The sequence below is a fragment of the Tubulanus polymorphus genome, chromosome 4 (assembly GCF_964204645.1).
Source record: "Tubulanus polymorphus chromosome 4, tnTubPoly1.2, whole genome shotgun sequence".
Taxonomy (NCBI): domain Eukaryota; kingdom Metazoa; phylum Nemertea; class Palaeonemertea; order Tubulaniformes; family Tubulanidae; genus Tubulanus; species Tubulanus polymorphus.
This window is the reverse complement of record NC_134028.1, coordinates 8,988,808-9,007,797: the sequence shown is the minus strand read 5'-3', so window position 1 is coordinate 9,007,797 and position 18,990 is coordinate 8,988,808. Positions and strand designations below refer to the sequence as shown.

General features: G+C 37.8%; 1 protein-coding gene and 1 pseudogene across 1 annotated transcript in view; both read right to left on the bottom strand.

Moving 5' to 3' along the window:
* LOC141903741 (5-phosphohydroxy-L-lysine phospho-lyase-like) overlaps positions 1-9,693 on the bottom strand; it is a 33,293-nt gene extending 23,600 nt beyond the window's left edge. Inside the window, exons 1-8 of the mRNA XM_074792013.1 lie at positions 9,539-9,693; positions 7,079-7,197; positions 6,490-6,649; positions 1,725-1,799; positions 1,295-1,388; positions 989-1,102; positions 805-887; positions 450-544 (exon numbers count right to left, since the gene is read on the bottom strand). Coding sequence (XP_074648114.1) covers positions 450-544; positions 805-887; positions 989-1,102; positions 1,295-1,388; positions 1,725-1,799; positions 6,490-6,649; positions 7,079-7,197; positions 9,539-9,594 — 796 coding nt within the window. The 5' untranslated portion in view covers positions 9,595-9,693. The remainder of the gene's footprint in view (positions 1-449; positions 545-804; positions 888-988; positions 1,103-1,294; positions 1,389-1,724; positions 1,800-6,489; positions 6,650-7,078; positions 7,198-9,538) is intronic.
* A 5,835-nt stretch (positions 9,694-15,528) lies between these two features.
* LOC141904283 (uncharacterized) lies at positions 15,529-17,270 on the bottom strand (annotated as a pseudogene).
* Positions 17,271-18,990: the final 1,720 nt, after the last annotated feature.

The following is an 18,990-nucleotide window of genomic DNA, read 5'->3' as shown; positions in this document are numbered from 1 at the left end:
CGCAAAAACACTCAGTATTCTCAGACCGGAAGCAGTCTTGTTCCTCTGCGGTAGAATAAAGGTGAGATGTTGAAGATCTTAGATGACGGAGGTGATTCGTTACAATATCGAACAAGCCAATTTTTGGGTTGAAGATTTAGAAAACTAAATTCTGTCTATAGATTGGCAGACAGGCTGAGACAGATAAACCTTTGAAAAGTGAACTACCGCTGGGATGAAAGTCCCAAGTGGGCTGAAAGTATTGATTTCAGCAAACTTCTATCCGTCAGATTCTACCGATGTCACTGAGGATTAAAGCCGCTGCCATCCTTAAATTTGAGCTATGTATTGTAACGCTTTGGACTTATTTAATGGGTCGGGGATTATTTCCAACATATAAGGCTTTGCAAGTTTCGAAAACATGCCTACCTGACCACCACAAAATAATACATAGTTATAATAGATCTTACCATGCATTTGAAAACCCCAGAACGTCTCGCCGCACCTCCCCAAACCAGTACTACATTCATTAGCAATACAAACACCTCCGGAATCCCGTACCATACTTAAAATATACAAAACACATTTTGAAAAATTCATGATCGTCAGATTAACTCGAATCCCTTTGAATCTATGATTAATTTGGGGTCATTCATTTATTACATCCGCATTAGGGAAGGGGAAAGGGGTCAGTGCAATTGCGTAATGTAATGCTTAATGTATAAGAAAAAATGGCCGATTTTGCGTACAGAGGGGAAGTTGAAAAATTCAATTTTCATGCGTACGTAATAAATGAATGATCCCTTTAATTGATCTCAACTTTACCTGTAAAACGATTTCCAATAGTTTTTAGGCGGGTTGATCATTCCGACGTGAGAAAACACCGATTCGTGAATCAAACCTGCAAACTAGAAAAACGATTACCAGAAAATTATTTTAGAATTCGTACCTTCAGAGGATTCAGGAAGGTATTCGTTGGTACACCAGTGGGGCAGTTTATTCTTTTTACCTGTCTACCTTCAGCCTGAGCAGATTGCATCATCAGCGAAGAATCCTGTAGATATTTTTGAATGGCGTGTGGATCTCCTGCATATTTACCACGATATAAATCCGGAGTAGGAGCCTTAAATGTAGATATCATTCCTTTATTCGCATTGAGTCTGTTATAACTGTACACCAAATTTCCCAGAGTGAAGTGGTAGTAGAAGCAACAATGGGCCATGAGATATGGTTTGAGAAAAATGCAATCCTAGGCAAAATATTTGACATAAAACTTAGATTATCTAAATATTATTGAAATATCAATATAACTTACAACGTGACTCCATGATTTCTGCTTGTGATTACGCATTTTCTTCCACATGGCTGGACTGACTTCTAAAGATACCGAAGTACTTCCGTTGAATGAGCTGAAAAACCAGAGACCGTATACATCGCAAAACAAAGATTGCAACCAAAATGAATTTTCTTAGCTTACACCAAATTTGGTACACCCCTTAAAGACATCATCATTTGGATACCTTGATTACAATTTTCTTCACTATCTATGAATTTATCTATGAATTTTGTGAGGAATGTTTGCTTAGGCTATACAAACTGACCAAGTCCTGACTTTCCAAGACCCTTCATTTTTTGCTAAATCTATAACCAGACTGAAACACATCGACACAATGAATCTCCATAAAAAAATGTACAAATGATCAAGTTGATCAATTTTGTTTCTTGAGATTTTAGTACGCACTTACTCTTCTAAGCAAATCACATCTTTATGGCCGGTATAAGTACGAGCTAAACGTACAGCTAAATCACAAGCTTCAGACCTGAAAAACACGGGAATTTTTTATAATTCAGTACAAAATAAGTAAATTCGGAAAATCTTTCTCTCAGTTTCGATAAATAGATTTTTCATATAACACCCATCACATTTTCCTCCTAGGATATTCGTGTTAACTGATAACTTGTTTGTAAGGACAGCAGACTGATATTTCCCCCAGTTAATTGATAAAACAACTTCATTGTTGGACCTAATTAAAATTTCCCTTAAAAACATAAAAATGCGAAAAAATGCCCATTATGGCGAATGAAAATCATCAATGCTGCCATTCAACCACTTTTAAATCCTCTAGGGTCAAGTAAAATATATCTGAATATACCAAATAAGAAGACAATCTATCGAAGCGTCTCAATTCTGTCTACAGACGGACCAATGACATGTGCCCTAAGAACATTAAAAACAAATATAGCAGCAAAGCAGCGATAATGGGTTTTCTGCACAGTCTTAGAATCCTGTTCAACGGTGGATTTCAACAAAGCATTTGATAAGGCTCAACATCAGCCATTACTGAACAGGCTATTAGGAAACAGTATCAATGATAGGTCGCCCAAATGGCACAGCAGTTATCTCTGAACGGAAACTTGTAACCGAAATCAACGGAACGCCTCATCTTGGAATGAGACGGTCTAACTAGTGGAGTCACGCAAGGTAGTATCCTAAGTCGTCTTCTGTTTAATGTCCTGACAAATGACATACACAGTAATCCAAAATATACCAGACCAAGTAAATTTCCAAAACAACCTTAACACACTGTTCGACCAAAAACTTAATGTTCCGACAAAACCACGGGCGACAAAACCAAAATTATGAATTGTCGCGGGTGACAAAACCAAAATATTGAATTGCACGGGCGACAAAACAAAAATAATGAATTGTCTCGGGCGATAAAACCAAAATAATGAATTGTCGCGGGCGATAAAACCACAATAATGAATTGTCGCGGGCGTTAAAACCAAAATATTGAATTGTTGCGGGCGATAAAACCAAAATAATGAATTGTCGCGGACGACAAAAACAAACTATTGAATTGTTGCGTGCGACAAAACCAAAATAATGAATTGTCGCGGGCGACAAAACCAAACTAGGGGTCCAGGGACACCATGCTCACTTGGGCAGTGGTTTCAAATGCTCAACAATCTAACAATTTCAATACATAACGCCCTCTAGTGACCATATACAAAAACCAATGACCTTGAAACCCACCACAATCATAGAACATGTGAGCAGCTATGATTTTGTAATTGATTGTGATAACAAAATATGCCTCGTTACCAATTTAATATGGAAATACTAAGTTATTCTACTATTCAATGCCCCCTGGTGACCATATGCAAAACCCAATGACCTTAAAACTCACCACAATCGTAGTACATGTCATGAACTACAACTTTGCAATGGATCATGGTAACAAAATATGCCTAGGTACCAATCTAATAAGGAAAAACTAAGCTTTTCTACTATTCAACGCCCCCTGGTGACTATATGGAATAACTAATGTCCTTAAAAACTCACCACAATCATAGACGATGTCATGAACTACAACTTTGCCATTGATCATGGTGACAAAATATACCTTGGTACAAATATAATATAGCGATACTAAGTTATTGTATTATTCAACGCCCCCTGATGGCCACATACAAAAACCTTGAAACTCACCAAAATCATAGAACACATTATGGGCTACAACTTTCCAGTTGAATATAGTAACACAATATGCTTAGGTATCAATTAATTGTGGAAAAACTTTTTCCCACCTACGAATGAGTACTGATGACACCAAGATGGCCGCCAATTGCGTCATAATTGGCTGATCAAAAATACCTGTCCCAGGTATAAAACATCCCTCTCTAAAGAATATCCATCAGCAATTGCAATGAGAAATGGCAAACCAGTAGGAAGCTACAGGACCTAGAATTCTGGCCAAAATTGACATTTTTGGGCACTAAAAAGGTCATAGGACGGCCATTTTGAGTCAGATCACCCAATTTTCTTATGCTGATGGGCCTTTGGTAGATTCAAATATAAACGAAAGATCAAGGTAATTGATCAAAGCGTCTTCAAAATTTTCTTCGGGTGACAAAACCAAAATAATGAATTGTCGCGGGCGATAAAACCAAAATAATGAATTATCTCGTGCGACAAAACAAAAATAATGAATTGTCGCGGGCAATAAAACCAAAATATTGAATTATCGCGGGCGATAAAACCAAAATATTGAATTGTCGCGGGCGATAAAACCAAAATAATGAATTGTCGCGGGCGACAAAACCTAAAAAGAAATTGTCGCGGGCGACAAAAACAAAATATAAAACCAAAAAAATGAATTGTCGCGGGCGTCAAAACCAAAAGAAGAATTGTCCCGGGCGACAAAACCAAAATAATGAATTGTCGCTGGAGATAAAACCAAAGTGATGAATTGTCGTGGGCGATAAAACCAAAATATTGAATTGTCGCGGGCGACAAAACCAAACTAATGAATTGTCGCGGGCGACAAAACCAAAAAAAGAATTGTGGGGGCAACAAAACCAAAATAATGAATTGTCGCGGGCGACAAAACCAAAATGGTGAATTGTCCAGGCGACAAATCCAAAATGGTGAATTGTCGCGGGCGACAAAACAAAAATAATGAATTGTCGCGGGCGATAAAACCAAAATGATGAATTGTCTCGGGCGACAAAACCAAAATAATGAATTGTTGCGGGCGATAAAACCAAAATATTGAATTGTCGCGGGCGACAAAACCAAACTAATGAATTGTCGCGGGCGACAAAACCAAAAAAAGAATTGTCGGGGCGACAAAACCGTAATAATGAATTGTCGCCGGCGACAAAACCAAAATAATGAATTGTCTCGGGCGAAAAAACCAAAATAATGAATTATCGCGGGCGACAAAACCAAAATAATGAATTGTCGCAAGTGATAAAACCAAAATAATGAATTGTCCCGGGCGATAAAACCAAAATATTGAATTGCCGCGTGTGACAAAACCAAAATAATGAATTGTCGCGGGCGACAAAATCAAAATCATTGTTTTCTCGCGTTATTTTAGTTTTGTCGTTTTGTCGTAATGTCGCCCTCATTTGCATATTCGTGTTTTTTTATCTTATCAGCCACCATACTAAAGCCTTAAGGTCGCGTAAAACTCGATAAACATTTCAAGCGACACAGCGAACGATCTCCTTTCCCCCACAGCGAACGCTTACTCCGAATGTCAAGTGTGAGTCCAGCATACGGATAGGAGTGTGTTATATACTTGTATTTAGTAAATACCTCGTGCATTTGACAATGATCGGTATGTACTGTAGGAAATATAGAGTATTGATAAATGGTTGAAGCCCGCGGCCGAATAAAGTAATATATTCTTTTATTTTGATACCTCGTCGACATAACAGCTTTTCTCCGCCATATCTCTTCGGCCTGTTTAGTTTAGGCCTACGATTCCCCGGTACACTAAAGATTTATCTTAGTAAATACACGGTTAATTCGGTAAAGAAAAATAGGTATTGTTAAACTAACTCCTTGAAACCCGCAGCCAAATCACTGGTAGTAATAAATTAATTTGTACTCGATTTGATTCTCATGATGAGGAGAAACTTGCAGCTCATCCCCGGAACGTCGATGTAGTAACACACGTCGATTCGTCGATGTTTACGGCTCGACAGTGCTTTTAAAATCTAAAGTAGTAAATTTCCAGTGTATCGGTAATATGATTTGATGAGAAAAATGGGCTATTGTTAAAATCACTGTTTGAAGACCGCGACTGAATGTGAAGTCTGCGGCAATAAATTAGTTCATTTATACTTGAATTGATAATCGAAGTGACAGTCGGCCTGCGGGTTGATTTCGGGATGACGACTCGAAAAACATGTCGCCCCATTGAATGGGGCTAAATTTTCGATGTTTACAGCCCGACAGCGCTTTTGTAACGATGATTCGTGAAAAAACACGCGGGCTATTTGTAGATCTCAGTGAGCTGAACGATATTATATGGATTGTATATGAAACAGCGGTAAGGTAACAAAGCCTATGTTCTTTTGGTAAAAATAGTGTGGAAGAAAATAATAATAATAATAATCACGCGGATATCAATAGGGTTTTCTGTGAAATAACATAAAACCCTAAAAATTTAGATTTTGTATTACTATACACATTAACCAATTAGCACTCAGGAATTGCACTCTGCAGTGTGAATTACTCCTCAGAAAATTCAAGGTAAAATCTTAAGTTCATCACGAACTGAATAGCTCATTTGCTGTTCATTTCCATGCATTACAAGTTAGTGTTATTTTGTAGTAAATAGAAAAGGCTTTCATATGATGGAAGATTTGATAAGGTGGGCCACCAAAATCATGTCTTTTTGGCCCCTCGAGATTCATCCAAACTTACTTGGATTTGAAGCGAACGCTCAGATGTGTCATGTTCAAACTCGAAATACTCGAGAAATTGAAATAAGATTATGTTGACTTCTGTTTGGTATTTCGAGGAAATAGGTGTGTAGTTTAACATAAGCTATGGGGTTTCGAATCCCACTATAACCGTTTACGTGCAGCACACGAAAAAAGTGCCGGGTGGCTTAAGAGGAGCAATAGGCAGGGCGGATACGGGCGGCTTGGGTTAAAGGAACAAAGCATCAACTAATGCAGTTAAATGTGGCAATGAATTTGGAATCTTACCCCGAGTTTACAAAATAACAAACACACAGACCATGAGGTAGAGTTTCTATCAATCTCTTAGCATAAACAGATTGTACATCTGATATGAAGCCATATGATGCACCAATTTTGGACATTTGTTGATTTCCGGCATGTACTACTTTAGCGTGACAATGACCAACTGGAAAATAAAACAAACATTTGTCTCAAGCATATATCATTGAAAGCAAATGCAAAGTAGCAACAAAGGTTCTATTTGACTAACACATGAAATCTTGTCAATTGAGCCTTACTATCTAGGTCTACGTATATGATCTTTCGAAAATACATAATCCTCTTTATGTATTTTTGGTCTTATACATGAAGGTTCTGTGAAATCTTAGTTAGGCCTCGAGGAAAATTTTTTAGTTTGCAGTGCAATTTATTATCTCAACTTCTAGTCAACTTCTACTTTTTATTGATTCCACAAATATAGCTGTTTTTTTTTTCATCAAGAGGTTCTTCCTGCACGGACAGCAGAGTTGCCACCCCGAAAGATACATAGTTTTGTATAGCCTGTACCAATCTCTTGTAAGTGAACTTTTGACTTCAAGTCCAACCACCTTCTTACCATGAGCCATGATACTGATGCAATCCAAATACTCAATTCCATTATCATCATACATATACTGTTTACTTGCCCGTACTAATTTCATAGGAGACACATCAAAATGTAATTTACAAGACCGCCTAAAAAAAAAAAGAAGATAGAAATACATTTTTTCTTCAATACAATATGGCCGCTCTGACTACTGCAGGTTGGCCACTATCTGCCCATTCACAAATCCCCCGAGCTTTCCCTGATTTTTCCAAAAGAGGTTTAAAATGTTACAATTCATTCATTTTACATTGAATCACGTACAGGGGTCAGTTGCCCAAAAGTTGGTTAGAGTTAACCAGTGGATAGCCCTAGTTGGCATAGTGACAATCAAAAGTTCATTATTACTATGATATTTATCCACCGGTTATCTAAAACCAACTTTTGAGCAACTGGCCCCAAATAAAGAAACAGCCTGTTTAACATTTCAAAATTAAGCAAGCATATTCCAGATAAACAATCACTGACAGATGAAAACAAGAACAATTTCATGAGAATTCATTGTTCATAATCAAAACTGAACTATTTGAAGCCGGCAGATAAATACAGTAGCCTGATAAACTGATAACAGATCAAAAACGTTACAGAGCTACAGATAACAGGTTCTGATAATTCACACCAGAAACTTAGTGTTTGATGTACCGGTAACCAAGACACTATGACATGGACGACTTCTGTTTCGATATCTTTTTAATTACGGTGATTTCAAACCACCAGAAATCCAGTTTCACCAAACCCATTGTGAAAAATGAACTTTCATTACCTTATACACACCGGTATTCGAACTCACATAGGGTTATTGCGTTGTTTGTCATTAGGCCTATGTTTATTCAAAGGATCATAGAATATAGTCAGTGCATGATGCGATACAAATGCAAAATTGGCAAAAATGACTTCATTTTAATTATTTAATTCACATTAATTTTGACGAATTTTACCTTAAGAATTTGAAACAAGAATAATATCTGCATTGGCATCAATGTCAGTCCAAGTTCAAGTTCGAATCCGTAATTTACCCTCCCATCATGCAACATGAAAAGCCGCCATATTTGTTATGTTGCTTCACTTCAACTATTTTTTTAGGCGACTAGTCGAAAGTTTTGAGTTACTACGATCGTCAAAAGCTACTTAGGATTATGAATTTATGCCCAAAGAATAGTTAACTTCCATCTGATTACTGAACAGTCAGTTTGAGGTAAGTTGATGGTGTTTTGTGGTGAAATAGACGCTCAAAGCCTTATTTAAATTAACCTTATATGTGCATTTTGGCACTTGATGTTGTTTGGGGAACAACGGCTGGGTACTTGACTAGGGATTGCAATGCACCAGTCAATGAAAGTCCCTGCCCTACGGGGGTCGGAAAATGAAAATTAGCGACATAGCGACTAGTCCTTGTATATGGACCCGATCCACAGAGTCAAATACCGCCGATGTCCTCACCGGCAATGTCTTATCCACCGCGCTTGCTGGCGCCATCTTCAACAACCCTGCTGTCGCGCCGAGTTGCGATATAATCATACAGCCGATAGGTCTACAATCTTCATTCGAAACAACCATGGCAGCTCTTGGATTAGTAGTTACCTACTCGTTGGTGGTAAGCTTTTGTAAAAGCCTACCACCAACAAATTTTTAATCTGAAGGGCTTGTGGTTTGAGAAAATATCCGATCATGAAACGCAGAGGATAATTTACCGTATACGGCCGAGTACTTATTTCCGCTATTTCACCGTACATCGTCGCTGATTGGCCGATTTACGCCGCGCATGCATACAGAGGTGCGGACTTAGAAAATTCAAGGAAAGTGTGGAGAATAGAGTTAGAGAAAATAGAGCGGATAGAGTGAGACTCGTCATACCACTAGACCACCGAGCTCGCTTAAAACCAACCGAATGTTTTAAATCATTCACTCCGGAATACCCAAATTCAAAATCGTGGGCAGCAGACGGAATTTTCGCCATTTTGGTTGACAGGGGATTCCCCCTCTGGTACTTCCCATGATCAATAGTGTCTATGACGCGTTGCGAAGGATGGAATTCCCTCACACCTTTCCGTATGCTGACAGCGGCTTAACGTAGTCATTGAGTTAACTATCTATAGTACCTCACCTTACCCTAATCCTATCCCTACGGGTAAAACGGAACCCTCTTCTTACCCTCTCGACACTAACCGAACCCTAACCCTAAGCCCGATATAATGATTTTATTGTTACTTTTATTAGTCAATACTATATATATAGTAATAATGTACGGTAAAATAGCGGAAGTAAACACTTTGCCGTATACGACGGTTCCACACTTCGATCATGAAACCAAACCACACAAAAGGAACTACACAAAAGCAAGCCGACGGGGTCAAGTGCGGAGAGACTCAACCTCGGCTCAGGACGGGTTCGACTGAACACTAACAGCCTGTACGTACTATCTTGCACACATACCCGAGATAATGCCTCCTCATCTCCAGGGTCTGTTTATAGGACGGTTTCTCCAACATCGTGCCGGTACTTTAACTGAGCGCTTAGCCCGCTACGTGAACATCAGTGGTTTCAATTATCTCCTAAATTCTGGCGAAAAATCACTAACGTTACAGACTGTCACTCGCTGTTGTTGCATAACAAAGCTCATTCCCGCCATCTATCGGGCAAATTTCGTTACAGAATTCGAAAAAAAAGGCTTTTCTCTACCATTCGGGCCTTAGTCCTTTCTGTATCAATTCCATCGCGTATTAAATGCAATTGCCTTTTATAAACTTGTATTCGTTACTCTTAGAATATCTTTTTCGGACAATGAAATTGTCAATAAAATTGGTTAATTTACATCTGACGTCATCGACTACCGAGTCTTGCATCTAGCCACAACAACGACAAGCTGATCGGGTCCGCGGTCGCTGTGAATTACTACGGTGAATTGCCACGTCATGTCAACCGTGTCGAATTTAAGAAGGTCACGCGTTGACGCTACCTGGTTTCGTAATCAACAATCTACCATGCAATAGTAGGAGTTGCTAAATAATCTTTCTAATATAATAGGCCTAGAGTAGATGAAAATCTCACATTAAAAGCGATCAGGTTAAATTTTTTAGGCGTCCAAAGGAAAGCCGGGGGGGGGGGGGGGGGCGGTGGCTGCGACGGTAACGGACGCACCCCCTTTTCGAGGTAGCTAACTTCTCAAGTTAATATGTAATTAATGTTCAAGATTTTTCATGCCAATTTGACTAGTCATTTACCTCTAAATGATTCATTTTTAGCCTGGAAAACGTCTCAAAAGCCTCCAATTTTCAAAAAGTTTTTTGTGGGAGACATTGTACATGGATAGGCCTACTGGATTCACAGGGGTTTGGCGATGGGCTTGGATTTTATTTCCGGGTTGTTGATAATCTCGCGAGAATGGCGCTAAATATGAACTGCGAATAAATTCAAAATATCATGGAAATACCTTGTGTTTATATTGTTTATTTATCCGCTATAAAGTTCCGATTAACAATTGGTCGTTAAGGGTCATCACCAGACGGTCGTCACGCTTTACTTTATAAAATCACAAGGGATGAAACGCAATTCAATTCGTGCCAGCCAGAAAGTTGGAACAGTCATGTGACTTAACGCTTCTTATTTGACTGAATGCAAACCTGAAGCATCTGAGATGGAAACTATGATACGAAAAATATTTGAGAATAACTTACATTCAAATGCATTTTTTGTCTATGAATTATACATTTGATCATAATTTATTCTTTATAAGTTATTAATTTCATATGAATCATAATCTGACAAATGATATCGGTCTGTGAATATGTTAACTTTTCATGTTAAATTTTTAAATGTGATGACATCATCAGAATGTCACGTGACTGTCCCAACTTTCTGGCTAATGTCTATTTATTAATGGATGAGACGTATTTTTCTGGGATATTTTGCTTACTTTTTGGGATACATACCTCATTTATGTCTTAACAGAATGCCAAAAGTCGCGGACAACAAATGAATATCCGATATATTTCCAGTTCTGTACCAATTAGATGGATTGGCAAAAAGACTCCTTAAGTCCAGTTGAATGAGAGAGAAAATCCTCCATTTTGTGAAATTTCTTGAATTTTTACATTGTCACCATGAGAAGTTGCTTACATTGTCATCTTGTTAAAGTGTAAGGACCAGAAAGGACAGTTGACCTTAAACATTGATTTTTAATCCATTTTTAACTGGAACTTAGTAAATTACCGTATCAGAGGTTTCCGAGAGATTGTTTGAAACTTCCTAACTGTGTGCCTAAAATGAATGATAGATAATTGAATGAGAATCGGTGCGCATAGTAGGTACAAAATCAGTTTTCTCTAAGCGGAGCTAAGGGAATTTCATGCAAATTTACTAGCCTAGTACATATGGAACAAAAACAAGCTTTGGGGAATCTATTTACTCTCCTGCTGCACTGTAGTTATTTCCAAAAAAGTGAATTATTAGCGCAATGCTTACTTCCTTATTATTTGCTATTTGATTCACCTGAATAAGAAAAACCCTAGTTAAATGTTGTGAATACAAGGTCTTATAGATCCAAATTGGCAAGAAGAGACCTTGCAATAAAAAATGAATAATTCCAAATAAATTAATGATATGTAAGAGCCCTGACAAACACTGTTTCTTATCATAGAACTGTATTATGGGTACTGGGTGTGTGTGCAGGTGTCTCATTGGTCCAAATTGGTAGGAAGAGACAATAAAAGATGAATTTTTTCAAATGAATGAACTTTATGAATATGCTAAAAAAGCCCTGAAAAACATGGTTCATTATCAGGTCGAGGACGACCGCTGATTGAAGTACGTACCTTGATAAACGTACGACCGTCGATCGGTGTATGGCGTACTTCGTTCTAAGGACGGTAGCTTGATCTTTTATATTTGTCCAGCACTCATTTAAAACGACGACTTTGATTGGTTTATCGGATGAAATCCATCCAATGAGACGTCTTCTTTCTAAGACCAGCCATATTGAGTTGCACAATCGCAAGATACTGTTACTGGAAGCCAATTTTGACAAGTCGTACATCGTAAGGTACGTATTTCCTCTAATTAAATCCTGATGTCAGACGTTGGCAATCATGTTTATTGTTAGTAAATGTCAATTAATCAGTTGCTCACATAGACGAAGCTTTGAATTGTAATTTCTATGTCAGGAAATGATTTTATTGAGGGTTCTTTTGTGCAGTTCCCACACGCCTGAATCGCGTACGTCGATCGACGTACACCATACGTTGAAGCAAGTACGCCAAATTCAGTAAATAGGATTTAATTTATTACTTACAGCTCTATCTGACAACTTCCACCAACATGAATAGAAATGAAAACAAGAAAAAAGGGCCATCGAGGTAGGTTATTCTGATTTATTCCATAAATGTATTGGGTTCTATAGACACTTTTAATCATTACCAGTGGTATTAATTACCTAGTGATTAGGAAGTGTGAAGGAAACAGAAAATAAAAAAATAATTTCCTTTTATGCAAATATGGTTGATCAGACAGGGGACATACATACATACATACATACATACATATATTATATACATTATATCGATGCTCTTGAAAGAGTCCAGCGACGCGCCACAAAGATGGTCCAAAAATATCGAGATCTAGAATACAAGGATAGACTAAAGAAGCTGAATTTACCTACCCTGTATTACCGGAGGACCAGGGGAGACATGATTATGGTTTTCAACATCATGCACGAAAACTATAATATTGATGGAAACACCATACTTGAGGCAGTCAGTTGACACGTCAGTTGAGAGGTCACAGTCAGAAACTTTTAAAACAAAGGTGTAAGAAGGAGCTTTACAGCAACTTTTTCTCAAACCGAGTTGTAAATAAATGGAACAGCCTGACCGAAAACATAGTCACTGCTCCATCAATAAACTGCTTTAAAAGTAGACTCGATAAATTCTGGGAAGACCAGAAATATCTTACCTCGTAAAATAAATTTTTGTCAATTCAAATGATATGTCACAAATTATAATAATCAATTGTTTATTATTAAAATTTACCTGTATTTTAATTTTTGTTAATCTTAATCTAATCTTTAAAACTAACTTAACAACTAACTGAACTAACATCACATTGATTGTTCTTTGGTAAATCTGCGGAATGGAGCTCCTGGTGTTACAATGTCGGCGGGAATCATCCTGGTACCTCCATAGAGGTTGCCGATACGTTCACCTTGGGCCACACGCACTTCCTTTACCTTTTTCAGAATAACACTAACAACACTCGTATTTATGGACCGAATAAAACCTTCTCCTTGTAGCAAATTCTACAAAATGGCTAGAAATCAAGCGTGTATGGCTTATCAAATGAACTACGCCAAAATCATGACTGATCAGATTTTTTTTATAAAATTCAACCAATCAACTCTATAAATAATTTAATCTTTTAGTAATGAATAAATATACCAATTATTTTTAATGAAAGATTACTAAGTGAGAGAGCTTTTTATGGAAACCCTGTCACCTAACCAATACTAATCAACAAACGAGCCGTCTTCCGTCCGTGAATTTGATGATGATGATGACATTCACGCGCGCGCGCGCACGCACGCACGCACACACACACACACACACACACAATATAGTAGGTTATTTAATGATTTTGAACAATGTAGGGGGAAAATGAATTTTAGAAAAACTTAGGCCAAAAATCTTATTTTGTGCAATTATCTATTTCAGTTATCCTAAATGGCATCACACCAGTGGTCCAACAAGTATGGAATATATTAACAATACGACAGAAAGAAGAAAGTCTAGAAATGAAAGGAAACGAACTATCTGTGTTAAGTCACACCAATTAGTGCAAAAATGTGGCGGAAAAGTATTTTTCATGTATATTGATGAAAATAACAAAACTTGGATATATTGCTCAGAGGAATTGTGGGAAAAATACAGTACAACTGGACTTTAATCACAGGAAAATGCCCATACTTCGAGAATGGACGACCAGGGTAAATCTCTTGTAACTTACCCAACCCCAAGAAAAACTGGCCCTGGGGATTATAACTTTGTTGTGACAGTTCAGTTGCCTGAATTTGATGTTGCTGGCGTAAACCCAGGAACAGTCGGTGCTACAACAGTAGTCGAGCTGCCTACAACAGCTGCTGTTGACATGAACACAGTAACAGTTAGTGATACAACAGCCATCGAGCTACTAACAACATCTACTGTTGACGTGAACTCAGGAATAGCCAGTGATACAACAGCCATCGAGCTGCCTACAACAAGCTCTACTGTTGACATGAACCCAGTAATAGTTAGTGATACAGCAATCATAGAGCTGCTTACAACATCTACTGTTGATGTGCACCCAGGAATATCAGGTGATACAACAGCCATCGAGCTGCCTACAACAAGCTCTACTGTTGTTATGAACCCAGTAATAGTTAGTGATACAACAGCCATCGAGCTGCCTACAACAAGCTCTGCTGTTGACGTGAACCCAGGAATGGCTGGCGAGCCGTCTGGACAGCTATCTGACCCAATTCCGTCATCTTCTGGAATTCAAATCATTAAATTACCAGTTGCGAAGAAAATAAAACAGGAATCCAGAATGCTTTTGAAACGAAAACTATTTCAGGAGACAATGTGTCAGAAGTGTGGAGTTGTTTACGATCAAAAATATGATAATCGTAAATATGGCAGGTGGATTGGTTGTGAAGAGGAAGAAAAATGTGGTACTTGGGTACACAGGAAGTGTATTGGCTGGTCCGAGAAGGATGTTGATTCAAAAAAATTCTGGTGCGATGCCTGTCTGTTAACCAAAAATTGATTCAATCTAAAACTTTGTGATATTACGATTGGTCTCGACTGATTTGGGATTTTTGTATTAATCCGGAGCAAAAACTACTTATTGCTCTGTTATTTTTTTACTATGTAATTTTATAATTTTATACACCTGTTGATAGTTTAAGATTAACTCAACAATGAAGAGCATTTTATAATCGGTTCACTTGACGTGTAGTTTTGCTACCAAACAGTATTAGTTTTTGTTATGTAATTTACAATTACAATTTACAATTTGTTATGTAATATATACGAGAAGTATTTGTTAATTTTCTAATAGACTATGCAAATAAAAACATTTTCTAAGCATTTTATAATCTATCATACACGTTAGGGATATAATAAAGGAATCATTATAATAACAGTCTAGTCTCTTTGTTCGGTATTTTCCAGGCTCAATTTGAAGAAATAACTACATTTTTCTTAAACTTGGATTTCTGGTTTTTATTTTAGCATATAAATACAAATAAAAATTGTCATCAGGCTGATACACACATATCCTTGTTGATTGACACTTCGTAAATATGATACGCTAAAATATGAGTTGTCATGGTAACAGATTTAATGGAAGTATTGTTGCTATATGCAATATGACAATGATAAATCAAAATTATTTCAAACCTCATCATCGTCATCATCAACTTCATCAGAAACTACTTGACTATCGAGGTATTCCTGTATCTCATAGAAAAATTGTTTCACAAAATTTTTAGTTGGTCTTTTTTTTGTAATTTCTGCCCATATACATAGTTTGGCCTCCTGTACATCACTATCAGATATCATGTCCAATGACTGCTGCACTCATTCCATTATCTTAGGAATGGTTAAGTTTTCAACTGATAATGCCTTTTCCTTTTCTTCATGAGTTACACAAACAGGCATTTCCCTAAATGAAGGTGGACCTGCGTTACCCGTTTTTGCCGATTTCTCGAATGCCAAATATGTATCAGTAAATAGTGCACGTTTTTCTCTTGCCAATTTGCAAAAGCTGACTAAATCAGTTGTAAGTGGCTTCCCATCAAGTGAGACATGCGGACGATAGATTGCTGGCCTTATGAGGTACTCTGCCTCTCTAATTATGGTCCTGAATGCTAGTATTTCATCATTTATGGGTTGAATACTTTTCTTTCTATTCGTTTTGGGATCTTCAATTCCAATTTGCTGAAAAACTGTTGTTCTGAACTGAGACAAGCTACCATAATTGCAACATGCAATTTTCCAATCCTTGCTTGTTGGAATGTTAGGCAGCCAATGCTGCACCTGCCTGTTGACTTCTTCCAGGCGGAAGTCTGCTCCTTCCCCTGTAAACTTATTCCCTGTCATGTTCATTGAATCTGCTAATAGGACCTCATCACTAATTTCTTGTGGCATTCTTGCTAACAGTAAACTGTCTGACATTTCAAGTTCCCTGTAGAGCGGGTGGTTTCGTGCACACCACAGCTTAGCAAATTTGGCTCTACCAGCTTCAATGTATTTTGAAATACTTCCGCGTATACCTACTCTGAAAATAAATATCGCATCAACTAGTTCAAAAAGAACGTCTGCCATGAAAGAGTAATTAGGGTCTTTTGAATGCATAATGAACTTCATGAAAGCAGCAACAGATAGATCTGCAACTTCCTTTTTACGCTGTTCTCTTACAAACGGAACAATTAATTCACGTGCAATAGCATAGCGCGCAATCCTGAGTAGAGTCCAACCTTTATGATGATCAGACACTTTTTTTGCACCAGTCAAAGCTGCTTCAGAGCGAAAATTTAGGCATATTGCCAAATCTTTCCAAAATACATCCCATGTAAATTCAACAAGACCTTTTAACATATTCATTTAAATATGTCCCGTACCTGGTCTCAGCAAAACCCAGCTGAATTCTGGTTTAAATAAGACTTGTTCACCTGGATGCTGATCTGTGTGATGCTTTGCACAGTTTTCAAGTCCATTAATAGAATCATTACAAATTGAACACACGTGCATCGATTTGATAAGTCTGCAAGCAAGGGTGTAAGGAACCCCATCACAGGCTATAATAACCCACTCACGCTCTCCCCATACTGTTTTATTCCACACCTTTGTCCAATATTACGCAGAACGACTGCTACAGCTTCATACGAACAGGGGTTCATATAAACTGGTTCCAACACTTGAACAGATGGGGCATCTATGGAATCAGCTACAAGTTTTTCGAAATCAATATATTCTTGGCTAACCTGTGCAGGCTCTTTATTCGAAATAAGTCTTTCAGCATGCCTTTCTGCCGGGCTTGGCTCAATATGAACGCGATATTCTTTACCATGGGGTGTTGATGCTAGTGAACTTTCGTTAATCATTCCATTTTCGTCAAGACCCATGGCCTTCATTTTTCCTTTAGTAACATTTGTCTTGCACCGAGTACAAATATGCTTTGATTTTGGTATTTCATCAAATTTACACTGATAACATTTTTTGAATAACCTTGATTTTTTCCTAAGTTCAACTTTTTCATCAATGTTGTCCACCTCACCTTCCATATGCTCATTGTTGACAATCATAATTTGTCAATGCAAGAATAAACTGAGGTGCTCATAATGTGCTTCTTTAATATCATCTTGCTGGTCGTAGAATTTAATTCTATTGTACTTTGATTGATGTAGTACAACATCTGACCACTTATCAGGCTTGAATTCGGTTTGATATTGTAACCTGCCTTCATGTAAACTAAAGCTCACAACAACAGTAACTATATTGCATGTGACATCGTTTTTCAGCTTAACTTTCCACCTCCTTTGGAGTACCTGATTATTGTCAAATGCTATGATTGTGTCATCATTTGACATTCCAGGAGGTGTTGCAGCCAGGCTGGCCAACCAAGACTTAACTGCTTGGTACGAGGCATGGGCGCCTCCAGAGGAAAGAATGTTCAGTGCTAGTTTGCTCCCAGTAAGGGTGTATATAAGTACTGATTCCCTTAAATGAGCAGGTAATGTGAAATTGACACCACTTAAGTTTAATATACACTCCACAGTTTTATAAATCCGATACAAATGCGCACGCAAAGATTTTTCGTCCATTTTCTCAACATTTCTGGATGCGATACCTTTAACGAATGATTGTATAACGTCACATGCACTTCCAGTGTGTCCATCCTTTGTATCCAATGATATATAAGCTTCTAAGTCTCCTAGTCTTCTTTGGCTTAATGCATATGACTTGGCGTCATTGTGTAGGGATTTGGCCAGGTCATAGGCTAGTTCACTTACGGTGGAAGCACAATAGTCGCCAGTAGTACTAGTGCCAGCAGTACTAGTGCCAGCAGTCGGTATACTTTCTGCATGTTCAGTAGTGCTTATAGTGTCATTTTGCTTTTGGCGCTTCGGGGATGACTCGCCCAAATCTTAGTCACCAAAATCTTCATTTGTTTCACCGTGAGGAATCCCCTCATATTCTTCCACTACCAAATTTGGATAATGTTTTTTAACATTTTTTATACAACTCTCGCAAAATCTGGGCAACGATTTGGAGAAGTGCCTTTTTTCTTCTTTGTTCACAAGCTCAAGAAGTTTTTTCTTCACATTTGATTGTACTTTCGATATCAATTTTTCATTGCCTGGACACGACCATTCGACATGCATCAAGTCTGAAGCGCACTTCTTTGTAAACGGCATTTCAAACGCTGGATCAACAACTGTAAACAATGAAAATAGATATAATTGTAATTGGTATAGAGAAAAGTAAATATTTCATAAAGGACTGAGCCAAGACGTCCTTCGTTTTAAGTACGCTAAGCGTCTTTGCTTTGTAGTACGGTGTACGTCAATCCAAGTACGCATGCAAGGTATGTTGAAAAAACCGGCTATAAAATCATTTCCTGACATAAAAAAGACAATTCAGCTTGGTAAAAGTGTGACAAACTTATAACTCAACAGCTAAAACTAACAAATTAAATTGCCAAATATTTGGTTCATGGTGCAATTTCATGATATACGAACCTTCTACTGACGAAACTCCAAAAAATGTATCGATATTTACTTGAATTTACTTCCTCATTTCATCCCGAGAGCTGGAAATAGGTGTATTTGTAATAAGACTTCTCATTGGTTA